The sequence below is a fragment of the Cervus elaphus genome, chromosome 12 (assembly GCF_910594005.1).
Source record: "Cervus elaphus chromosome 12, mCerEla1.1, whole genome shotgun sequence".
NCBI lineage: Eukaryota > Metazoa > Chordata > Mammalia > Artiodactyla > Cervidae > Cervus > Cervus elaphus.
Window position 1 is genome coordinate 54,489,571 of NC_057826.1, and position 26,644 is coordinate 54,516,214.

Below are 26,644 nucleotides of genomic sequence, written 5' to 3' on the forward strand. Positions count from 1 at the left end.
CCTCCCTCTCTACCCAATTCCTCTGGGTCTTCCCAGTGCACCAGCCCCGAACACTTGTCTCTTGCATCCAACCTGGGCTGGTGATCTGTTTCACTATAGATAATATACATGCTGTTCTCTCGAAACATCCCATCCTCGCCTTCTCCCACAGAGTCCAAAAGTCTGTTCTGTATATCTGTGTCTCTTTTTCTGTTTTGCATATAGGGTTATCATTACCATCTTTCTAAATTCCATATATATGTGTTAGTATGCTGTAATGTTCTTTAATCTTTCTGGCTTATTACTTCACTCTGTATAATGGGCTCCAGTTTCATCCATCTCATTAGAACTGATTCAAATGAATTCTTTTTTTTTTTTTTTTTTTAATTTTTTTATTAGTTGGAGGCTAATTACTTCACAACATTTCAGTGGGTTTTGTCATACATTGATATGAATCAGCCATAGATTTACACTTATTCCCCATCCCGATCCCCCCTCCCACCTCCCTCTTCACCCGACTCCTCTGGGTCTTCCCAGTGCACCAGGCCCGAGCACTTGTCTCATGCATCCCACCTGGGCTGGTGATCTGTTTCACCATAGATAGTATACATGATGTTCTTTTGAAACATCCCACCCTCACATTCTCCCACAGAGTTCAAAAGTCTGTTCTGTATTTCTGTGTCTCTTTTTCTGTTTTGCATATAGGGTTATCATTACCATCTTTCTAAATTCCATATATATGTGTTAGTATGCTGTAATGTTCTTTATCTTTCTGGCTTACTTCACTCTGTATAATGGGCTCCAGTTTCATCCATCTCATTAGGACTGATTCAAATGAATTCTTTTTGACAGCTGAGTAATATTCCATGGTGTATATGTACCACAGCTTCCTTATCCATTCATCTGCTGATGGACATCTAGGTTGCTTCCATGTCCTGGCTATTATAAACAGTGCTGCAATGAACATTGGGGTGCACGTGTCTCTTTCAGATCTGGTTTCCTCAGTGTGTATGCCCAAAAGTGGGATTGCTGGGTCATATGGCAGTTCTATTTCCAGTTTTTTAAGGAATCTCCACACTGTTTTCCATAGTGGCTGTACTAGTTTGCATTCCCACCAACAATGTAAGAGGGTTCCCTCTTCTCCACACCCTCTCCAGCATTTATTGCTTGTAGACTTTTGGATAGCAGCCATCCTGACTGGTGTGTAATGGTACCTCATTGTGGTTTTGATTTGCATTTCTCTGATAATGACTGATGTTGAGCATCTTTTCATGTGTTTGTTAGCCATCTGTATGTCTTCTTTGGAGAAATGTCTGTTTAGTTCTTTGGCCCATTTTTTGATTGGGTCATTTATTTTTATGGAATTGAGCTTCAGGAGTTGCTTGTGTATTTTTGAGATTAACCCTTTGTCTGTTGCTTCATTTGCTATTATTTTCTCCCAATCTGAGGGCTGTCTTTTCACCTTGCTTATAGTTTCCTTTGTTGTGCAAAAGCTTTTAAGTTTCATTAGGTCCCATTTGTTTATTTTTGCTTTTATTTCCAATATTCTGGGAGGTGGGTCATACACAGCACACATCTGGGTGCTGTGATTTATGTCGGAGAGTGTTTTGCCTATGTTCTCCTCTAGGAGTTTTATAGTTTCTGGTCTTACATTTAGATCTTTAATCCATTTTGAGTTTATTTTTGTGTATGGTGTTAGAAAGTGTTCTAGTTTCATTCTTTTACAAGTGGTTGACCAGTTTTCCCAGCACCACTTGTTAAAGAGGTTGTCTTTTTTCCATTGTATATCCTTGCCTCCTTTGTCAAAGATAAGGTGTCCATAGGTTCGTGGATTTATCTCTGGGCTTTCTATTCTGTTCCATTGATCTATATTTCTGTCTTTGTGCCAGTACCATACTGTCTTGATGACTGTGGCTTTGTAGTAGAGTCTGAAGTCAGGCAGGTTGACTCCTCCAGTTCCATTCTTCTTTCTCAAGATTACTTTGGCTATTCAAGGTTTTTTGTATTTCCATACAAATTGTGAAATTATTTGTTCTAGTTCTGTGAAAAATACCATTGGTAGCTTAATAGGGATTGCAGTGAATCTATAGATTGCTTTGGGTAGTACAGCCATTTTGACAATATTTATTCTTCCAATCCATGAACACGGTAAAAAAGAAAACTACAGGCCAATGTCACTGATTAACATAGATGCAAAAATCCTTAACAAAATTCTAGCAAACAGAATCCAACAACATATTAAAAAAGTCATACATCATGACCAAGTGGGCTTTATCCCAGGAATGCAAGGATTCTTTAATATCTGCAAATCAATCAATATAATACACCACATTAACAAATTGAAAGATAAAAACCATATGATTATCTCAATAGAGGCAGAGAAAGCCTTTGACAAAATTCAACACCCATTTATGATTAAAACTCTCCAGAAAGCAGGAATAGAAGGAACATACCTCAACATAATAAAAGCTATATATGACAAACCCACAGCAAGCATTACCCTCAATGGTGAAAAATTGAAAGCATTTCCCCTGAAATCAGGAACAAGACAAGGGTGCCCACTCTCACCACTACTATTCAACATAGTTTGGAAGTTTTGGCTACAGCAATCAGAGCAGAAAAAGAAGTAAAAGGAATCCAGATAGGAAAAGAAGAAGTGAAACTCTCACTGTTTGCAGATGACATGATCCTCTACATAGAAAACCCTAAAGACTCTACCAGAAAATTACTAGAGCTAATCAACAAATACAGTAAAGTTGCTGGATATAAAATTAACACACAGAAATCCCTTGCATTCCTATACACTAACAATGAGAAAACAGAAAGAGAAATTAAGGAAACAATACCATTCACCATCGTGACAGAAGGAATAAAATACTTAGGAGTATATCTACCTAAAGAAACAAAAGACCTATACATAGAAAACTATAAAACACTGATGGAAGAAACTGTTTTTAAAATGCTAACTGCAAAATTCCTTTTTCTATAAGAAAATAATAGTGTTATGACTTTCCATTTATATATTATACATATATTAGTTGTATTATGAGCTATCTACATATTTACCCCCTTTATCCTCTTTACTTTACCTTTACTAATAGCATAATCCTGCATGCTGATCCAAAGGCTTCGAGCAGGCTCTTTTGAACAACCCAAGGCCAAATCTACGAAGACAGCAATTTCAGGCCGCAATTTATAATCAAAAGGCTTCTGTTCCTCATTTCCCGAAAGAGCTACTTCTAATAAGCAACTCATACATTTATCTAAAAAAAAAAAAAAAAAATTACACAAGTTATCAATTCCAAGCCTCATAAATTTTGGTGCTACAGAAAAAATCTTACCATATTTACTTAATGAGTGTGAAATGATATATTTCAAACCATTTTAAGTAGATGCTATAAAGGTAAAGTTTTTTAATGCTTCTCAATTTGGGGTAGTATCACCCCTTTCTTGGTGTGACTACATGTAACAACATTCCAAGAGGGAGTTGTGGCATTTTGGCAAGCAGGGCCCTACATGTGCAGCACAGTCTTACGTGACAAAGAACTTTCTTGTTCAAAAGGGGTTGATATTCTTACTGAGAAACATGGAATCATTGGGAAAGAGACTAGCCAAGATTTTTTTTTCTTTTTGTAGACTTAAGGGAAAATAGTCACTTAAGGAAAGTTAAGGGAGATCAAACATACTGATACTTTTATAAATAATTTCTCAACTGACATTTATATTTGTTCAGGTGGTTCCTAACTTTTCAATGAGACATTTGGCATTAAAAATTCATTTTCCATTTGAAAAACAAAAGATTTCACTAAATGATGGGTTCCCGGGCTAATATCCAAAGTCAATTTAATTTAACCCATGATGTAAATGAATTATCATTCATTTTTATAAAGACAAGGCCCATTTCCTCATATAAAGACTTTCCCAGCGGCTCAGTGGTAAAGAATCTGCCTGTGATGCAGGAGATCTGGGTTTGATCCCTGGGTCAGGAAGATCCCCTAGAGAAGGGAATGGCAACCCATTCCAGTATTCTTGCCTGGAGAATTAAATTGACAGAAGAGCCTGGTGGGCTACAGACTATGGGGTTGCAAAGAGTTGGACATGACTGAATGATTAACACTGTTATATTTCCTAATATAACAAGTATTTAAACATAAAATGTAACATTTTAATAGTTATATAACCTTATAATTTACAAACTGAAAAGTAACATTAAAACTGAAATTGATTTTATTCATATCAAAGGCCAGTTAAGTGAGTAAAGCAGACAGAAATATGAGGACGATAGAGATAATGATACTTTTGCCCTCAGGAGGACATTTGGGACTATCACAGAGTTAGACATTGATAGCATTGGAACCATCTTTATGATGTTAAATGCCCCTTGGAAAAAAAACATGATTTTACTTTTCTTTCATACAAATGTTCCTAAGTACCAATGGAATCAGTTTCTGGTTCATAAATGAAACAATGAATATATACTCCTAGCTGGAAGAGAAGGAAAGTCTTCAAAATCCCTCACTCCCACTCTTCAATCCCAAAGCAGAATCTCTGCAATTTTTGTCTTGGTTTCTACTTTTTGTTTCTCCTCTTGAAATTCTCTTAGATTGAGACTTCTTTTAGATTTTGCTTCTTGGACATTCTCTGAGTCTCCTTCTCTTACCAGAGAAATAATAAATTTAAAATCTAACAAGACCATATAGGCTATCTAATCTAACTCATTATTTCAAGGATTGAAATTAGAGGTCCAGAGAGACTGAAGGACCAATCCTAGATGAAACAACTACACCATCTGTTCAGGACCTGGACAAACCTTCATGTTCAGACAGTCTGAAAGCTAGCCTACTAGCAAAGTAGACAAATGGGAGATGAGGCAGGAAAGGAAACTCCAAGGCTAACATAAATGAGGAGGAAAAAAATACAGAATCACACAAGGTAATATCAGCATGAAAGCAGGACAGGCTGGGAGAAGAAGGGATTGGTCCTCAAAACTGAAAGGTGTTTCTGACCTGAGCCCTGGTAAGTCATGGTCATTACCTGTCTATGAAGCAGTTTCATAAGCTCCAAGCCCAAGAACACAAGTAATCAAGCATTTACTCATTTTTATGAGTTAGATGATTTGCTTAAAATGAGCGATAAACAATAACAGAGTAGAACCAGACCTGAGCTTCTCTAATTCAGGGGGCACTTTTCACCATACAATGCCGTAGGATTTAACTTTTTTTTTTTTTAATGGTTTTAACTTTTTCTGAGGGCTCCAAGTTACAGTCTTGGATCCCTTGCCCTGCAAATGTTGCATTTGTTATCTATTGGTTCTCTATTCAGCAAACCCATAATAAGAGAAATCTCAAAGGAGGTATAAACACAAATGTATTTTATTCATAAATGTTGCAGAGAAGCACATTACCTAACTGAGGGGTGTCCATTTCTACACCATCACTAAAAAGTGGTGTTTTCATCCAATATGCAGTGTCCTGTTCCTCTGGAGACACAGGCGAACCCTGAAGCATGCCACCAAGACATCGCCCAATAAGAAGAGCAATTGTTCTTTCCAGATCCACAAGCCATACCCAGGACTGGGCTGGCTGAGGTAATGGCACGCCAGCAGGGTCGATCAGTTCTGGCCCTCCTGAAAACAAAATCATTAGTAATGTATCTGGTATTCAAGATTCTCAAACTTTTTCATTTCTATTTCTATTGCACTGCAAGAAGATACGGAAGCAAAATAATTTTATAATGAAAACAAAAATTGTAACACTTTCTGTATATATACTCTTTACCAAGCTAACTTAAAATACATTCATATAAGTCTGCTATCATGTAAAAATTGGCTTTGTAAAGTTACCAATTTTAAGATAAACACTGAAACAGTACATGGCAGAATTATCCCCCACTGGTTCTATCCAGATCAAATTTCAACCTTAAAATTGAGTAACTGAGGTAGCTTATCCCTCCAAAATCAAAACAAGAGTTGATCTAGGGGACTTCTCTGGTGGTCCAGTGATTAAAACTCTGTGCTTCCAAAGCCCACGTATGATCCCTGGTCAGGGAACTAAGATTCCACGTGCCGCATGACACGGCCTAAAACAAAACAAAAAGAACTGATCTAGTAAAATGACACTTAGTATTACTTAATGCTTTTAAGGCCTGAATTCAGAATTGTCCTGTACTAAGATCCAGATCCGTGCTTTCTTATTGTACTTTTGTTTTTAAAAGTTCTTCACTTAAAAAATAAAACTAGTTAGCCATAAAGATAAGAACAGATATCAATGAAATCATAAACAAAAAACACAAGAGATCAACAAATTAAAATAACTGGTTATCTGAAAACACTAAAAAAATGGATAAACCTCTAATAAAATTAATCAATAAAAAAAGATGGCATAAATTTTCAAATTAAAAATAAAAAAGAGGATATAACCACAAACACACAAGAGATTTTTTAAAACCATGAGTGAATATTATGAACAACTTCATACTGATAAATTTGAAAACCAACAAAATGATATTTTCTGAAAAAATATCAATGTCTGAAATGAATTTGAAAAGAAACAAAAAGCTATAAAAGAACAACCACTAAAAAGGGAAAATTAATCGCCAAAAATCTATCTATAAAAAAAATACTAGGGCCAGATAGTTTTTACAGTCTTTCAAACCTTCAAGAAGAGATAACTCCTAAATTAGACAAATTTTAAAGAAAAGAGGGAAAAAAGGAAGATTCCAAACTGATGTTATGTAGTTAGTATAACTGTGGTAGTAAAAAATGACACAAAGGATAGCATGAAAAAGGAAAATTATGGAAAAAAATCAGTTATGAACACTGATGCAAAATCCAAACTAAAATGACACTTACCTCACCTAAGACAAATAGAGTAATCAGTCTTAGAAAATTCTGAGATGCTTCAGAAAAACAAGACTAAACCTGGAATGGCTCCATATAAAGTCTAATCAATATCCTGAAACAGCTGTAACCTTAACATTTGACTTCATCTAAACCCAACTGACACAAAACAATGGGGTGTAAGACGGGCCCTCAAAGTATTCTGTTCAAAGTAGTCTTTCCAGGAGAAGAAACCAAAGTTTAAAGAAGCTATACACCCAAGTTCAAACAGTGCCAATACTAAAATCGAAATCTTTTAATGCCTTAGTCCAGGATTCTTCCCACTAAACATGTAATCTCACTTAAACTTGAAAAGTTTTTAAGATTTCAGTAATGAAACTCCTTTGATAAACTTAGGATAGACAGACTTCAACAGAAAAATACATTGCTGTTTTCTAGACATAATATTTTACGTTATCTTCAATGGAATAAAATAACCAGAATTTTATAAATTAAGAGTGAATTCACACATTATGCCTAAAATCAAAATGCTATTTTCTGGGCTTCCCTGGTGGTCCAGTGGTTAAGAATTCGCCTTAAAATGCAGGAGACACTGGTTTGATCCCTGGTTCAGGAAGATCCCCCATTTGCGCGCCACAACTACTGAGCCTGTGCTCTGGAGCCCAGGGCCACCAGGGCCACAGCTACTGAGCCCACATGCCTGAGCTACTGAAGCCTGCATGCCACAGGGCCCACACTCCACAACACGAGAAGCCACTGCAACGAGAAGACTAAGCACCACAACTGAAGAGTGGCCCCCACTCTCTGCAAATAGAAAAGGCGTTGTGTGCAGCAACTAAGACCCGGCGCAGCCCAAATTTTTTTTTTTTTTTTTAATTTTAAATGCTATTTTCTATAAAGAATCTGAAAAGAAAGATGGGTTCTCAATTTCTCTCTTTTACAATCAATCAGTTATCTACGTATCAAGCCAAAATACAAAATATTTTACTGTCAAATAGAGATTTAAAACTAAAAATCTTTGCATTTAAGAAACAAAACTTAAATCAATCCATTGATTGTAAAATGTATCATTATGCTGCCAACCAGTTTATGAAACCAATGCTTTCCTATAATCCACTGCAAGATGTATCCAAATTAAGCCATGTCAAAATGTGAAAAAAAGCATGTCTTGAAATCAATGAAATATACTATTCAAGCCTAATAATCAGATAAAGACTCGATTTGTGTCACTTTATGTACAAGCAACTTTCTTAAATTTTCTCATCTCAGGTACCCACTTTACACTATAAGCTCTTAGACAGCAGTGACTTTATCTTTTGATCACATTATATCCCAAAGTGTCAGATATAATTTGTCTGATGTGGGAAAGAGGAATAACTTTTCTCAAATGCATTATTTACTCCGTTATTAACTGTACTTACCATGAAGAGGCCACTGTAACTCCTGGTCTTCCAAAAGAGCAGCAGCTGGCAAGAGTCTATTAAGGCAATCAAGAGGTGGCAACAAGTCGAGGAGGTAACTCAACAAAGGCCGAGCCACCGACACTGGGAGTAACAGGAGGGAGTTAACAATCTGGCAGAGCATACTGCCTGCAGCTGAGACGTATATCACATCTATGAAGGGTAAGAAATTTAACACGGATCAACTTTCAAACAAAGAAAAAAAACCTAATAAATAAGTTATTTTTGCCTAGAACTGGAGTGCACTAATTCAATAACTCTTTGTTGAATTATTATATAACTCTCTGGTAGCTAGGTTGGGGTTAGTATTTATTTACTTTCTGAAAGCAACACAACAGACACTTTATGGGAAAGCACACATATCCTTGTGCCAACAAATTCAAATGATTATAGCATCTTCACTTAAAATGTATTAAGAATTTCTCATTCACAGATTTATTCTCATTTTCAGATTCACTTAAGAAGTATTTATTGAAGACTTACAACTATATACCGGGCATATTATAGGTGAAAGGTGTATGACTGTGAATAAAGAACTAAAAATTCCTGCCCTCACAGTGCTTACATTTTAGTGAGGAAAGTCTTTATGTTTTTTAAACCAAATGTAATTTTTTAAATTAAAAAATTGTGCTCCAAAATCACTGCAGATGGTGACTGGAGCCATGAAATTAAAAGACACTTGCTCCTTGGAAGAAAAGTTATGACCAACCTAGACAGCTTATTAAAAAGCAGAGACAATGCTTTGCTGACAAAGGTCCATCTAGTCAAAGCTATGGTTTTTCCAGTAGTCATGTATGGATGTGAGAGTTGGACTATAAAGAAAGCTGAGCGCAGAATTGATGTTCTTGAACTGTGGTGTTGGAGAAGACTCTTGAGAGTCCCTTGGACTGCAAGGAGATCCAACCAGTCCATCCTAAAGGAAATCAGTCCTGAATACTCATTGGAAGGACTGATGTTGAAGCTGAAACGCCAGTACTTTGACCCCCTGATGCAAAGAACTGACTCACTGGAAAAGACCCTGATGCTGGGAAAGACTGAAGGCGGGAGGAGAAGGGGACAACAGAGGATGAAATGGTTGGATGGCATCACCAACTCAATGGATGTGAGTTTGAGTCAACTCCGGGAATTGGTGATGGACAAGGAGGCCTGGGGTGCTGCAGTCCATGGGGTCACAAAGAGTTGGACACAACTGAGTACCTGAACTGAACCCTGTCATCTTAAAATGTAAATTGTGGGAGTGGGTCTGGTAAAATTTTTACAATCTTGAGACATTCTTTTGATTTACTGTAATAACCAGTTGAAAAAGTATATAATTTCCTTGCTAAGGCTAGCGAGAGGGCACTCTCTGTCCCCCTTCTGATGCCTATGTCAGAAGCTTTCTCTGTCCCTTTTTATACTTTAATAAAACTCTGCTACACACACACACACACACAAAAGAAAGTATTTCAAGAAGGAAAGAGGATGGCAAATGCTAAAGAAAGGTAAAGAAATGGATGAAAATCTCACTTTATGCCATTTAATATTAATCTTTTTGAGTATATGTCATCTAATTCCTTTAAATTAGACCTCTATCACAACAATGGGCATCTTTTAAGATTAACCAGATCAATCACTGTTGCCATCATGCAAAACCCAGCTCAGAAGATTCAAAGTCATTCCTACTCCATTCAGAGGTTTCAGGCCCTCTTTGGCTTTAGAAAGGCTAAAAATTCCTGCTTTACAACCACTGATTAAATATGAAACCCAGTACCAAATATACCTCTTAATTTTTCTCCAACGCTGCCATTCCAAGGACTTTCTTTCAGCAAATTTGCAGAACGTGAATAAATATCTGTGGCATGAGGCAACAAGAGCTGAAGATGTTTATGAAGCAATGCCACACTGCTTGAGTTCTGAAGGAAAAAGTTTCTAAATTACTACACTGGAAGATTCAAGGTACAAAAATTTCATAGTTTGCCCAAATATCTGAGCTTCAAGGTCCCTGAGAAATTACCATAAAAAGCAAAGAATCACATACCTCACTAATGTTATTGATATGGCAAAATGCCAGCAGCTGTTTCTGCAGTGAACACAGCAGTTCATGAAGATGAGCAGGCTGACTGTTCTCTGAAGATGATGTTCCAAGTAGAAATTTATCACTGTTCTTTTCTAGCTCCCCAAATGCTTGATCCTAAAATGATACATAAATGAAGATCATATCTGAAGTACTTGAAAGTGAAATTAATGTTCTACCATAAATAATTCTGATTTAAGAAGCCACGGTCTCCTTTCTCTCATTATTAATCCTTACATCTTTGCTACTGCTATGAAGTCATTAGCTATAAGATGGTAAGATTTATCATGCAATTTCAACTTACTTTTCCATTAAAAAAAGAGGTAATAATGTTTCACCACAAAAACTTTGAAAATGCAGAAAACAAGAAAAAGGAAAACAACAATACCCAAAGACAAAACATATCAACATTTTAATACTACTGTTTTCCCAACCTCTTATGTAAAGGTTTTATTTTCACACACTTGAATTTCTAACAACACAATTCTCAGAAATTAAATTTATTTCTGATTATAAATGCAGTAGGTGGACTACAGAAACATAAAAACTAAATACAAAGTATGATCCTGAATTTGAGGGACAGGGGGAGGGTGCCATAAAGGACATTACTGGGATAACTGTATAAATTTGAGCATGGACTATATATTATACAATAGCTCTATGTCAATGTTAAATTTGCTGAATTCAGTACCTGCTCTGTTGTTATATAAGAAAGAGAATGTCCTTCTTAAGAAATGTATGCTTAAATGCTTAGTAATAGCCAGTATGATTTCTACAATTTACTTTCAAATAATGGATGGAAGAAAGGCAAATTTGGCTGAAGGGTATGGGATGTTTCTTTGAACGGTTCTTGTAATTCATGCATAAATTTTAAGTTATTTCAAGTTAAAAATATTTTTTAAAAAGAAATAGTGTAAAAAATTTAGAAAATACTAAAACTGTATTTTTTTTAAAGAAAGTTTAAATCACCATTTAGCCAACCACTGTATCTAATTTTTTTCTGTTCTTTTCTGATTTTCTTTGTGTCTTTTTCCATAAAACTACATGTTCTATTTTTAGTCTTCTCTTTTCTAACAGATCTATAAATATTTTTTGTATTTTCATAAACCACGTGTACGTAAAATCTGAGACAAAATAGTCCACTGAGCATATATAATTTACATAACCATTCCCCAATTTTTAGATATTTCTGTTGTTTCCAATTTCTATTTCTTATAAATAATGATGTGATAAACATCCTTATGCATAAACTATGATCCTTGTTTATAATATGCAAGAGAAAGTCTCAGAATATTTTAAGGCTGTCACTGTATCAGTTCAGTCCAGTTCAGTCGCTTAGTCTTGTCCGACTCTTTGCGGCCCCATGAATCGCAGCACGCCAGGCCTCCCTGTCCATCACCCACTCCCACTATATAAGCACCATTTTAAGTGGGCAAATAAGCACTGCTAGAGACCGAATGTGTTCCTTCAAAATTCTATGTTGAACCTAATCCCCAATGCAGTGGTATTTGAAGGTGGGGCCTCTGAGAGGTGATAAAGTCATGAGGGCAGAGTGAACTTATAAGAAATCCCAGAGATTTCCCTTGTGTGAAGACAGCAAGAAGACAGCTGTTTACGAACCAAGAAACAGGTACCACCAATCTGTTGCCTCCTTAATCTTGGACCTTCCACCTCCATAACTGTGAGAAATAAATTGTGTTGTATATAAGCTGTCCACTAAGTAGTATTCTATTATAGCAGCACAAACATACCAAGACAAGCACTCTTATTCTAAAATCTTAGAACAAGACAAATTGGTTTAAATTATATCAGAAAGAAACAGTAATTTACGATTTTCAGCCTAAAAGCAGTTATTACAGTTAGTATTTTATTTCCATTTCCATGTATTATACACATCTACTTCAGCCCTAATGGCATAAGAAAGGCAATATTTTAATAGAACTTTGGGAAAAAATTTCAGTTAATACCAAATGGATATACTTATAACACAGTTCCCATTCCATCTGCAGCCAAACATCAGATCAAATTTATATTCTTAAATCTGAAAGAAAATAATTCTACAGGAACAACTGTTACTCTGACTTAATCAACAACCTTTTAAGTTGGGCAGAATACAACACTAAGTCAAAGTCACTCAGTTATATCTGGCTCTTTGTGACCCCATGGACTACACAGTCCATGGAAATTCTCCAGGCCAGAATACTGGAGTGGGTAGTGGCTCCCTTCTTCAGGGGCTCTTCCCAACCCAAGGATCGAACCCAGATCTCCTGCATTACAGGCAGATTCTTACCAGCTGAGCCACCAGGGAAGCCCAAGAATATCAGAGTGGGTAGCTTATCCCTTCTCCAGCGGATCTTTCTGACCAAGAAATTGAACCGGGGTCACCTGCATTGCAGGAGGATTCTTTACCAACTGAGATACTAGGGAAGACTTGTACCAAAAAAAGGAATATACAGACCTGACTCTGAAGAGTAGGAGACAATGTGAAATGATACACAAGCACTTTGAAGTTTAGTTACACAGTACACTTTGTCTCTAAAAACTGATAAGAGGTATTAAGTTATATAGTTACATGGCTAGAAAAGGTTATTTCACCAAGGCTTCCAAGAAGCCTTTCTGGGCTCCCCAGGTGGTTTAGAAGGTAAAGAATCCATCTGCAATGCAGGAGACCCAGGTGTGATCCCTGGGTTGGGAAGATTCCCTGGAGAAGGGAATGGCTACCAAGTCCAGTATTCTTGCAAGGACACAGGAGCCTGGCAGGTTGCAGTCCATGGGTTTGCAAAGGGTCAGATACAACTGAGTGACTACTATACTTTTCATGAGGTTATAATTACACAGTTAGAAAATGTTGTTTAAGCAAAGCCTTCCTAGAATAGTCAAGTGTTAAAGAAGTCACAGACTGGCAGACAAGAAGAGAAGAGATAGATGTGCTACACACAAGCTCAGGTGAGTGTAGTGTGTAAGCCAAATGATGAAGAGTCTGAAAAAGTTTTGATTTAATAAAACGAGGTTATTTAATACAACAAGGTTATTCCAGCAGTAAGATGCTGAGAGGAGACCAGTGACAGTGACAACAGTTATAACACCGTTATTACCATTAGGTCATGATGATATGGATTAGAACCCACAGAAATGGAAAGGAAAAAAAAAGAAAAATCTATGAAACACCAGAGAGTAAGAATTAAGGGCATTCTAATAAGAAAAAGCAATACTACTGTCCATTGTCTTTTCTCCTACTGACCAGCCTATTTTTAGTCAGTATCAACCATACTGTTTAATTATAAGATCATATCTGGTAAGATTTATTCTTACACATTAATATCAGAAAAAATTTGGTAAAATTCCAAAATAAATCTCTTTGGAATTCTCAACTATAAGTCACTTGGCACCCACAATATTTCGGAATATCTGACACATTTCCCCCCTTTGGGAGAAAAACTTTATTTCATAAGTGTTTAAATGTCAAAATACTTTGACCTGAAATGATCCCTACACCCTTCAAAAAGAACCAACCGAAGTATTTTTTTCTCTTTTTTTTGGCCACACTATGCAGAATGTGGGATCTTAATTCCTTGATCAGGGATCAAACCTGTGTCTCCTGCACTGGAAGTGCAGGGTCTTGACCACTGGACTGGACTACCAGGGAAGCCCCCAACCCAAGTTTTCTTCTTCTTTTTTCTTTTACTACAAAAAAACGGCAACTTACTGTATAAAATCCTAAATTTCTTAAGAGAGTCTTCATCAAAATTTCAGCCAGATGGGTGTCTGGATGACAGCTCTGAGTGCCATAAGGTTGATCGGACAGGTTTCCATAGCCAGTGCATACAGAAGAGAGGTCAGCAGCATCAGAGGGTGAGCTATACCCAAGTAAGGAGGCTACATGGGTATGATCTTGCAAACTTGTCAGAATAATATCCAGTTGCATTCTCTAAAGAAAAATATTCCCATGGATGAAATAGGAACAAATAATTAGCTTAAAATGCACTAGAAAAGTAAATTTTAAAAAAAATCCCAGAAAAAAACAAAAACCTATAATGATGCTAAAATGTGCTTTATATCCTAATAGACGGTAATCTTTTAGAAAATGTGTAGTTTTTTAAAAAAGCTATCCCACTAATACCATTTCAGAAACTGCAACTTAAAGTGTTGTATTACATCCTTACTACCTGAAACTCTAAGCTAAAATGGCACACTATACATAATAATTTTAGCGCTATAAGTAGGAGGAGGAAATGTCAACAGATAAATTACAGTACACATTCTTCTACAAAATTACCAATGAAATTATCTATTCTAATGTTTAAAATAAATCACTTGAAATCTAAACTAATGCAAAATACTCATTGGAAAGCATCTGTGGCTATTATACTGCCAGTAACACTTTTTCCCTCAAATATGTAACTCTACAATTGATTGTTCTATTTGATTGAGCAAAGCATACTTATTTTAATGCACATATGACAATAAAAATGGAAAGAAGAAGCATACTCAAATCATCAAGTACTTTTTCACAACAGTCATCTTCCTTTACTTTTTATATAACTATTTCAAACAAAGTTCTGGGCAGGGAACCAACAGTAGCTCATGCCCTTGATTTCAACTCCACACACTACAAATAAATTAAGTTCTCTGGCTTGACGGTGTAAACAACATTGGAAAAATTAGACATAATTTTAATAATGAGCCCCAAATCACTTAAGTTATCACTTGCTTCACTTTCATTAGAAGCCTGGGAATTCCTTCAACACAAAGCATTAAATACTAGAATGTACCAGTCTCATAAAGTGAAGTATTATTCCATGAACATTGGCAACTGATTAGTTTTATTTCCCTCTCAGTCTTTTTTTGATAATATAGTACTGGTTTACTTAGATACCAGACAAAGGCTCACCTGTCCTTTAGATAAGCTTTCCCATCTATCAGGTCCTTGGGGTAAAAGAGAATGAAGTAATTCCATACGTTCTCGTAATGGAGGTAACAGCATGGTTGCTCCCACTGACAGAGTTTCAATTACAACCTTATATTAAAAAAAAAAAGTAGATTTATTTGGCTTCGTTCTTACATTTTTAATAGGAACACATAAAAAATAAATCCACGGACTACTAAGATCAAAGAAGTCTAAAGAAGGTGGATCATAGAAGTCTAAAGAAGGTGGCATATGAATAAAAGAAAGCATGACAAATCCCTCTTTAGACGTCTTTAAGAAAACTAGAATTCTGGATTTGCCACTACATAGCTAATATTATGTAATAAATATTCAGTGTTGAGTCTAATAGTGTCAAGCCTGATAAAGCTCTTTGAAAAGTGCTGGGAATGTAGCAACCAACGAGACACATAAAAGCCGTGCTTACATAAGCATATAGTCTAATAAGAAAAAGAGACCCTGAGTAAGCAATTTTAAGTGTGAAAAGAGTCACACAGAAAAAGTAAAATGAAGTGCAAACTTGAGTGAGCACCCATACATAAAGGCAATTAACACAGTCTATGGGCTTCTCAGGTAGCATTAGCGGTAAATAACCTGACTGCCAATGCAGGAAACATAAGAGATGCAGGTTCAAGCCCTTGGTCTGGAAGACTTATTGGAGGAGGGCATGGCAACCCGCTCCAGTATTCTTGCCTGGAGAATCCCTTGGACAGAGGAGCCTGGTGGGCTATAGTCCATAGGGTCGCACAGAACTGGACTTGACTGGAGTGACTTAAGCATACATGCATGGGCTCATCGTGGAGGGTCTCCCTGAGGATTAAGCATTTAGTTCAAAAACAGAGCAGGACTTAGCCAAACAAATGTCCAGGTAGCAGGAAAAGCTTAAAAAATAGCTCTATTATCTTAAGCCTCAAACTTCTCTGGGTCATAGCTTCTTTATCACTAAAATAACGGTGCTGAATAAGAAAAGTAGAAGCACTCGATGATTAAGAAAAGAGCTCTTATAAATTAAAAACATAAGAAAATAAAACCTCAATAGCAGGGTTAGAATATAAAAATTAAATTTCTCATAAAGTAGAGGAGAGAAAAGATGGAAAACAGGAAAGAAAACCTAAGAAAATTAAGAGGAATGATCCAGGAGGTCTATTACCCAATAATGAGTTTCAGAGAGAGAGAGAAAGAACATAGAAAACAGTGAAGAGGAAATCATCACACACTTCAAGGTATTTCTTAATACTGAAGGCTATAAGTTTCCAAATTAAGAGTCTAACCAAATATACATGACTGGATAAAACTGGACCCACAACAGTTCACATCATTTTAAAATGTGAGAACAGAGAAGCAGAACTTGTTATAGAATCCAGAGAGGAAAAGATATCCATAAAAGGATTTAAAATTTGAATAGCATAGATTTTCTGACTAACAATCTGAAAGCTAGAAGAATTTTTCTACAATTCTTATGGGAAAATCACTGTATCCATTTTGCTTTTTTTTTAATTGACATATAATTCACATTATAAAATTTAACTTTTGAAAGTATAAAATTCAGTAGGTTTAGTTTATTCAGAGTTGTGTAACCATCACCACTATCTAATTTAGGACATTTTCATCACCCCCATAAAAACCTTGCCCATGAGCAGCCATTTCCCATCTCTTCCTCACCCAAAACTTCTGACAACAAATTAACCTACCTTGTGTCTCAATGGATTTGCTTACTCTGCACATTTCACATAGTATGTGACCTTCTGTGACTTGTTTTTTTCATTTAGCATGTTTAGAAGATTCACCCATGCTGTAGCCTGTATAAGTACTTCATTCCCTTCTATAGCTGAATAACATTACATTGTATGGACATACATTTTGTTCATCCCTTCTCCAGCTGACAGACATTTGTTTGTTTCCACTTTTTGGCTATAATGAATAATACTGAACATTATAATAATGAACATTCACACACAAGTTTTTAATAAATTCTCTTAGATATAGACCCAGGTGGAATTGCTACTTTATATGCTAACTATATGTTTAACTATTTACAGAACTACCTGTTTTCCAAAGTGGATGTATCATTGTATATTCCCATTAGCCATATATGAAGGTTCCAATTTCTCTACATCTTCACCAATGCTCGTTATTATAAGTTTTTTGTTGTTGTTGCTGCCACCCTGGGTCTTTGTTGTTGTGTGCAGCCTTCTCATTGTGGTGGATTATCTTATTGCAGAGCACAGGCTTCAGCAGCTGCAGCTCGCAGGCTCTAGAGCACTGGTTCAGTAGTTGTGGTGCATAGGCTTAGTAGCCCTGTGGCATGTGGAATCCTCCTGGACCAGGTTTCAAACCCCTATACCCCTCAATGGCAGGCGGATTCTTAACCACTGGACCACCAGGGAAATCCTATTATCAGTCTTTTTTGATTACAACCATTCAGTGGGTATGAAGTAGTATCTCACTGTGATTTTAATTTGCATTTCCCTTATGCCTAATGATGAACATTTTTTTTCAAGTACATACTGGCCTTAGGTATTTCTTCTTTGAAGACATGTCTATTCAGATTTTTGACTCATTTTTTGATTGGGCTGTTTACTGTTGAGTTGTAAGAATCTTTTATATATTCTGGAAACTAGAATCTTATGAGACACGACACATGATTTACAAATATCTCTCCCATTCTGTGAGTTTTATTTTCATTTTCTTGATACTGTCATTTTAAGCCAAATGTTTGTTAATTTTTTAAAAAACAAAGACTACTAGCAGCATTGGTAAGTGCTCTTTCAAAGCTGTTGAGCAGGCACAAATTTCTTGTTTCAGATCAAGTGTTACATCTTCAACTTAAGTGTACTCTTCTTTGGTCCTAATGGTTGTTGCAGAGTTTGTTCCTTCAACTGATCTGTACTTGAAGCAACAGTTTCAAGTGATAAATAAAGTCTAATTTGTCACTCTTCATAACCAACAGCTCAGCCCTCCCTCTCCAGCACCAGCATAAAAATAAATGCATTTTAATTTTTATGAAGTCTAATTTATCTTTTTTCTTGGCTGCTTGTGTTTGGACATCATATCTAAGAAACCACTGCTCAATTCAAGGTCATAAAGATGACAGATGAGCAAAAATTTAATATATATAAATAGCAAAAGATAATTCAGCCTTAAGAAGGAAATTCTGACACATGCTACTTAACACAGATAAATCATGACAACGTTATGCTAAGTGAAAAAACCACTGACAGAAAGACAATGTATGATTACACTTTTATGACATACAAGTTGTCAAAATCATAAAGAAAGTAGATTGGTAGTTGCTAGTGGCTGAAGGGAGGGAGAGAATGGTATGTTATTGCTTAATGGGTACAGAATTTCAATTTGTAAGATGAAAAGAGAGAGATAAACAGTGGTGATGGTTGTACAACATTATAAATTTATTTAATACCACTGAACTATATACTTAAAAATGGTTAAGATGGCAAATTTTATGTTATGTGCATTCTACAACAATAAAATTGGGTACTTGTGCTCAGAAATTCATCTTCTGGTGGAAAAGAGAAACACAGTTGTAAGCACACAACCACAAAACAATGTGATGTGATGACAACATACACGGAGAAATCAAACCTGGCAGCAGAGCAGGAAACGAAAGGTTTCTCAGAAGTGACATTTGACCTTTAGGATAGACAAGCTAACAAAAAGGACAAGTTAACAAAAAATTTACGCCCACCAAGAAAACAGAAGTAACAGAAAGAACATCCAATTGAAATTTACCAATACAAAGCTGAATTTACAAGCCACAATCTTAAGGAGAAATGTGACTGAGACATAGATGTACAAGTCTTATACTCTTACCTCTTGGATTTCATCTGGGACAGTTGAGTCCATCAGTCTGAAGAGCAAATTTCGAAGTGGACCTGCCTGTCTCCCAAGGATGCTAGTAGCTACCCCTCCCGCAAGTGCAAGAGCAAGGTGATTTGAAAGCAGCTTCAGGCACAGTTTGAGGAAATTGTGGTGTTCCCTGAAACCAAATAAACTGCTATAAACTTCTGGAATATAAAAGAGCACATGCTATCTACTTTGGGTAATATCTTTTCTCTCTTTAAAATTTTTTTCAAATTATGACTAACAGTAATTTTAAAAACATGGTTCATGAATTTATGGATAATTTTTCCTAAAGCTTATTATCAGTACATATGCATGCTGAGCTCTTTTTTTGATTATAAAATTTCATATAATTGAGGGAGAAATTGAGTAAGAAAGAATAACTCAAAATTCAAAATGAGTAATAGACTGTGTGCATGTGTGCACATACACACAGACACATACAAATACACACACATATATAACATACCTTGACGAAGGGAAAGGGAGTGGGGGAATCTCACTGTTTATTTTATCACAGTATCTCTCAAGAAATGAACGAAGGTGTGAGAAGGTACTCTCTTCAAGATCTACACAATAAGGTCGGTGCCAGGCAACAACTTGTCTAGAAGGAAGCATAAGAAAATCATGAAATACCCTTAACGTGAAATTTTCACACACAATCAAAAACAAAAATTAAGGGTACTAAAGTTGAAAGATGTCAATAAGATATACAAAGACCTTTCTGATTATAAAGGTGATAAAAACCCTTCATTTTAGCAACTGAAGAAGACTAAGAATCTGCCATTTCTAGAATTCTTCAAGAAGAAAATATATAGCCACTACTTATTTTAGGAGGTCTGGATATTCATTCACCTTAAGTCAAAGTGCTGAACTGCATGAATTACTATAGCCCCTTCTGGTTCTTAGGATCCATAAGATGTACAGTTCATATTAAGAAAAATAGCCTGACTCTGTACAGTGATATCTTGAAATGTAGTGGGTGGGCCAAAAAGTTTGTTCGGGTTTTTCCATAGGATTTACGGAAAAGCCTGAAAGAACTTCTGGCAAACTCAATACTAAAAGAAAACCTGTTCAAAACTCTTGTGAAAATTTTCAAGATCTTGGGAATCATTTTCTACATATAAGGTGGAAAGCTGCAGATTTAACACTGACACTAAGTTATTTATATTCAATTTATTGTATTTTCAGCTTTTGTTTTAGAGAGTAATTATCTATAGATGTTTAAAATTGGTCAGAATGCTATGATAAACCATATCTGAACCAAGGGTTTAGAATACAAATACAATATATTCCAAATTACTAATTAGCCCATATACATCTGAACATAGCTGAAATAACTCCCAAATTTCTTAAAATTCAATCTTCAAATATTGGCTAAAAATTACCTGATTATCTAAAAAGATAGGGTTATCATTAGGAAAAAGTTAAATTTCTGCAAAAAGTAACTTCCTTCATCTAAAAGTATGGCCACTGCTTAAAAAAACAATGACACAGATAAAGGGCATGGAAGCTAATTAACTATTATTAAAAAGCAATGACACCTAGTTCTGATTTTGATTATTTTAATTTAGTTTCCTCCTGTTAAGTGGACACAATTTTTAAGATCAGTATCTGGAGAGAGAGAGAAGGAATTCAAAATGTTTAAAAGACACTTAAATTAAGATAGCACTTTAATGTACAATCTTGCTTATGAAATACATCTAACCTCAACTTTCAAACTGAAAGATATCTAGATGGCATGTCTATGACAGTAAAAAAGCCATTATCAGAAATATTCAGAAGAGTATTTTAAGAACAATGTTCGATTATTTCTGCTTCTATGAGTGTTTTTGTTAATCAGACACAGGACATTGTAAACAGGGGCACACTCACCTGTCCCTAGGAAGAGCAGTCCACGCCAGACTGTGTGACGTTCCGGCAGAGATCTGCTGAATGGCGATGCCATCTAAGCCGCTTACTTTCTTTGGTTTAGTAATGGGACCTGTGGAGTTTCCTTGTCCACACTGTCCCATTGAGTTATTTCCCCAGGCATAAACTTCATTGTCTGAAAACAAAACATAAAGAACAAAAGAAAACTCAAATTTAAATGCACAACACTGGAATTCCCCAGTGGTCCAGTGATTTAAGAATCCACCTGCCAATGCAGAGGACACAGCTTCAATTCCTGGTCTGGGAAGACCCCACATGCCACACAGCAACTAAGCCCGTGCCCCACAAATACTAAGCCCACATGTCACAACTACTGAAGCCTGCGACCCTAGAACCCACAATTCACATGCAACAAGAGAAGCCACCACAATGAGAAGCCCATACACTGCAACAAAGATCCAGCACAGCCAAAAATAAGAGAAATAAATAAATGTAAAACACTTAAGAAAGGTAGTATTTAACACTATCTCTTTAAAAACAAATGATCTTACCATGAGAAAGAGCCAAACAATGACTGTCTCCAATAGAAATATCAACTATTCTTGTGGCAGCCAGTTCTTCAATAAGCTTTGGTCTCAGTGCAGTAGCTTCTGATGAACCACAACCTAGACAAGCTCCACAGCCCCAAGCATAGACCTGAAACAAACAAAAATACACTATACGTTAGGGTTTCCTTGGTGGCTCAGTAATAAACAATCTGCCTGCCAATGCAGGAGACACAGATTCGATTATTGTCAGTCTATCACCATAGCTTTCACTTTATGGCAGAAAGCGAAGAGGAACTGAAGAGTCTCTTGATGAAAGTGAAAGAGGAGAGTGAAAAAGCTGGCTTAAAACTCAACATTCAAATAACTAAGATCATGGCATCCGGTCCCATCACTTCATGGCAAACAGATGGGGAAACAATGGAAACAGTGACAGACTTTACTTCTGGGGGCTCCAAAAGCACTGCAGATGGTGATTGCAGCCATGAAATTAAAAGACTCCTGCTCCTTGGAAGAAAAGTTATGACCAACCTAGACAGCTCATTAAAAAGCAGAGACTCTGAATGTCTAGTCAAAGCTATGATTTTTCCAGCAGTCATGTATGCATGTGAGAGTTGGACTATAAAGAAACCTGAACACTGAAGAATTGATACTTTTGAACTGTGGTGTTAGAGAAGACTCTTGAGAGTCCCTTGGACTGCAAGGAGATCCAACCAGTCCATCCTAAAGGAAATCAGTCCTGAATATTCATTGGAAGGACTGATGCTGAAGGACTGATGGTGGCCAATACTTTGGCCACCAGATGCAAAGAGCCATCTTATTAGAAAAGACCCTGATGTTGGGGAAGATTGAAGGCAAAAAGAGAAGGGGACAACAGAGGATGAGATGGTTGGATGGTAGCACTGATTCAATAGACATGAGTTTGAGCAAGCTCCACGAGTTGGTGATGGACAGGGAAGCCTGGCATGCTGCAGGCTGCAGTCCGTGGGGTCACAAAGAGTTAGACACGACTGAACAACTGAACTGAACCAATCGCCATAGCTAGACCCTTTCCACCACCAACGAACAGAAGGAAGTTAACACATGCATGGAGAAAATCAAAAGTTTAAAGGGATTACACAATTCTGACTATCTTAAGCCTGAGTAACCCTTTTCCAGAAACACCTAACCCTCTCATTATTTTCCATCTGGAAATATTCCCCTTGATCTCTCTCTTGATCACCTTCTTGCCTTCTTAGTTTATATCACTGATTCCAGCAAGATCTAGTCTCACTTTCCCCCACTATTTATGAGTTCTAGGAAAAGGTTTAAAGGGTGCTTAGTGCTAGAAGGCTTTTTAAAATTATCTTAATACAAAGAACATGGAGTTAACAAGTCTATCTAGCTTACGAAGGTCAAGTCAGAAAACTTCATTCCTTCTCAGACACTCAACATCTTCAATCAGGAGAAAATATTTCCTTTCAGTAGATTAACTTTAAAATTTAAATACACTTATTACTTTTAAGTCACCTGGCCCTCTGAAATACTCTCAACCTTTTATGTTCATCCCTTAGTCCTACCTGCCCTGTTGATGTCAAAGCAAGTGAAGACTGACTTCCAGCACAAACTTTACGAATGAACATTCCTTGTAAAGCTTCAATAACTTTAGGTTTATACACTCTGTTGGTATCACCATGGCCAAGTTTGCCTATAAAAACAAACATATTCAAGTTAAACAACTTATTTGTTTCAAAGAAACTTTACTCTTTTTCTAACTATTAATGTTGATAAACATCACTAACCTTTCCATGACTAACCTGACAAATTGTTCACATCTTAGAAAGCTCATCTTAGAAAACTTAGAAACATCTTAGAAAACAAAATTTCTGATAGCAGAGGATATTAACAAATGAATTGTTTCATTGCAAGAAAAAAAAAACAATAAACAATAGGTTTCTTTAATTTGAAGCAATAAAAAACACTTTAAGAGAGATACAGAAAATTCATTTACTGTCTTTCTCGTCTTTAATGGTCATATTTCTAACTTTAAATTTGCTGATAAAATAAACAGGTCCTATACAAGAATGTGTGGCCTTCTCAGATGGCACTAGTGGTAAAGAACCCGCCTATCAAATCCAGAGATATAAGAATGCAGGTTTGATTCCTGGGTTGGGAGGATTCCCCTGCAGGAGAGCAGAGCAATCCACTCCCAATATTCTTGCCTGGAGAATCCCATGGACAGAGGAGACGGACGGACGGCTACAGTCCACAGGGTCGCAAAGAGTCAGAAAGGGCTGAAGCGACTTAGCACACACATTCAAGAATGTGTATTCATATGATTATTTTTTATTTTTTTAAAAAGACTCAATAATTCACCAAACAGAAAACTTGGCAAATCACCAAAGGGAGGGGGAAAAATAAAAGGCCAAGAAACTCCCTAAGAAGTAAATACAAGCTAAATACCATTTCACTATTGAAACTATTTTTTAAACATCTTAATTTTAATTGCCAGTATTTATGAGGGATATGGGGAAGTGAGCATTCTCATATTGCTGGTGGGAGTGACTAAGAAAAGTAGGAAGACTGTCATTCACTATTCTGTTTTTGATACTGAAAAAAACTGGAAACAGTCTAGATATTCAACAATAATAAACTGCTTTGTAAATTTTGCTACAATCACATGAAAGAATACTTTGAGCCATTGAAAAGAAAAATGTACAGCCATATTTGTTGACACACAAAGATATTCATAAGATACTATTAGACAAAAACCAACAGGTTGCAAGATAGTATCTATGGTATAGATAGGTCTGCCTTCTTTTTTTAATATATCTATATAGAAATATATGCACATATTTACATAAGTACATATGTATAACATTTAGATGTCTATCTCCCAAAATTTTAACAATGTTTATGAGCAACATTTGTAGAAACAGTTCATTTAAATTTTTTCAATGTCAGAAAAAACATTTGCTCATCTGTATCTGAGTTCTCTACAATACGCTTGTACAACTGAAAAATAAAATTTTTAAAACTCAAGGGAAAAAAAGGCCAAAGTTATCAATAAATAATTTTTTACATACCATTGTCTCCTCCTCCAAAAGACCATACAGTTCTCCCATCTTTAGATAAAGCAATAGTATGTGAACTGCCACAAGAAACCTCTCCTACATTGCTAATGTCTTTTACTAATGTTGGAATGTTACGGCTATTACTGTCACCATGACCTTGGATAAAACACAACAAGAAAGAAATAATGTTAACTCTTTTTCTTTAAGTCATTATTTCACAGGTAGGATAAACATTACAAGTTACTTACAGAATTGAGGAATTTTTAAAGTGCAACTTAATATGAAAAACAGAATCATTTCTAATATCTTCGCATCTCATCTTCTAGGCTGCTCCCAATATGAGGTACCCAGTTCCTTCAGGGATTCAGCAGAACATTCTATCATGCTCCTCTCATAGCACGTATCTATAGCTATCTAGTATCATGTTAATGTTAACTTGTTTTCACTACCTCTATGTTACACATTTCAGGATCACTTCAGGATGGTTCTTTCTTACCCCTGAAATCCTATAACGCCTACAGTAAATACCTGCTAGACTTAATTACATCTTAAAAGCTCCAGAATCTAGGTACTCTCTCTATAAAATTATCTTTCTCTGAGCTTAAAACTAAAAAAATAAACAACAGTCTTTGGCCTATCAGTCTCACTGCTTCTCAATAACCACTGTCATCTCTATTTTTCTGTGAAAATAACTTCAATTATTAAAAAATCTTACCTAATCTTCCAAAATCTCCTTCACCCCACGTGTATAATTCACCATCCTCTGTGACAGCAGCACTATGTCTGTATCCAGCCGACACACAAACCACCACCTGCATTGCACACAAAGGGAATCTGATGAATACAAAGATGACAAAACACAGAGCTCGCATTTGACTCTACGCACAGACTTCAGAGATACTGATGTTCACAGCTCATCCAGGAAGGGCCAGGTACAGTTTAGAAGCATTTGCTCCAGAAAGGGTGCCTAGCTAAAGGGTCAAGGAAGTGCTGAAATACAGACAGAGCTCTGCTGGCCAAGCCACAAGCTCTGCTTCTACCAAGAAAGAACTTTTCTTAATTCCCACAAAGAGATTGTAAAGGTTAGCAGCACCCTCTCACCCCTTGCCTCCCCGCCCCAAATACATCAATCTAATCACTTGCAACAATACTACATCACCAATCAACTCTTTACTCAAAGAGCTGGATGGGGCTGAACACTCATGACACAATGAAAAATTTTTAAATAGAACATTTAAACTTTTAAATATAATCCAGTCCTGGTTAATCAAGAAAAATTCATTACATAATAGGGCTAACTCTCAAAAGCACACTGACTGTTACCAAGGAGAGAAGATCTAAGGAGTATATACGTTTATATCAATTAAACTCCTAACAGTATCTCTTTACCCTCAAATAGCTACAGAGCTGATAAGCAGAATCAGGGAAATAAGGGTATATGGCAGCACAATTTGGGGGATCACTTATACCTTTTAACAATGATCAAATTCACTAACTTCTGAAAAGTAAACAGAAAAATAACTGTACTAATAACCACATTTTTTAATCTGCAAAAGTCAGAACTCACTTTAGAAAATCTAAGATTAAATTAAAAATACTGAGTACCTAATACATTTTAGATAATCTATTAAGAATTTTGAAAATTTTACCTGTAAATTATTAATTCATTTTGGGGGACTTTTTCCTTCATGATATTCATACTAAGTTATTTTTAACTAGTAATGTTTCCACTGTAAAATGGAACATTAAAAGAACATAAGTAGGGAATTCCTTGGAGGTCCAGTGGTTAGGACTAAGCACTTTCACGGTGGTGGCCTGGGTTCAATCACTGGGTTTAAAGTCATGAAACAGGGCCAAAAACTTAAAAACAATGGGAAGTGAGAAAAAAGGTACTAGAAAAACTAAAAACAATATAATTTTACAGAGTATTTATCTGAAGTTTCTTAGAGTCCCATATTCAACACTTTTTCAAAAGATCTCTTGACGTTAAGTGGAATGTTCTCAGGCTCATTGCTTTAAGGCTGATGTCTTAAACTTAAACATTTAGAGTTATAATAAA

At 36.1% G+C, this 26,644-nt stretch overlaps 1 protein-coding gene across 13 annotated transcripts in view; it reads right to left on the bottom strand.

Annotated features, from left to right (window-relative positions):
• The window catches only part of HERC1 (HECT and RLD domain containing E3 ubiquitin protein ligase family member 1), a 203,953-nt gene that overhangs the window by 110,979 nt on the left and 66,330 nt on the right, over window positions 1–26,644 (bottom strand). For all 13 annotated transcript variants that reach the window (XM_043918891.1, XM_043918896.1, XM_043918893.1 and 10 more), the window contains 14 exons: window positions 25,301–25,397; window positions 24,598–24,741; window positions 23,092–23,219; window positions 21,539–21,683; window positions 20,991–21,162; window positions 19,585–19,719; window positions 19,086–19,251; window positions 15,222–15,347; window positions 14,037–14,258; window positions 10,295–10,447; window positions 10,037–10,169; window positions 8,239–8,430; window positions 5,384–5,605; window positions 3,069–3,242 (listed from right to left, as the gene is read on the bottom strand). In XM_043918891.1, the coding sequence (XP_043774826.1) occupies window positions 3,069–3,242; window positions 5,384–5,605; window positions 8,239–8,430; window positions 10,037–10,169; window positions 10,295–10,447; window positions 14,037–14,258; window positions 15,222–15,347; window positions 19,086–19,251; window positions 19,585–19,719; window positions 20,991–21,162; window positions 21,539–21,683; window positions 23,092–23,219; window positions 24,598–24,741; window positions 25,301–25,397 (2,209 nt within the window). The remainder of the gene's footprint in view (window positions 1–3,068; window positions 3,243–5,383; window positions 5,606–8,238; window positions 8,431–10,036; window positions 10,170–10,294; window positions 10,448–14,036; window positions 14,259–15,221; window positions 15,348–19,085; window positions 19,252–19,584; window positions 19,720–20,990; window positions 21,163–21,538; window positions 21,684–23,091; window positions 23,220–24,597; window positions 24,742–25,300; window positions 25,398–26,644) is intronic.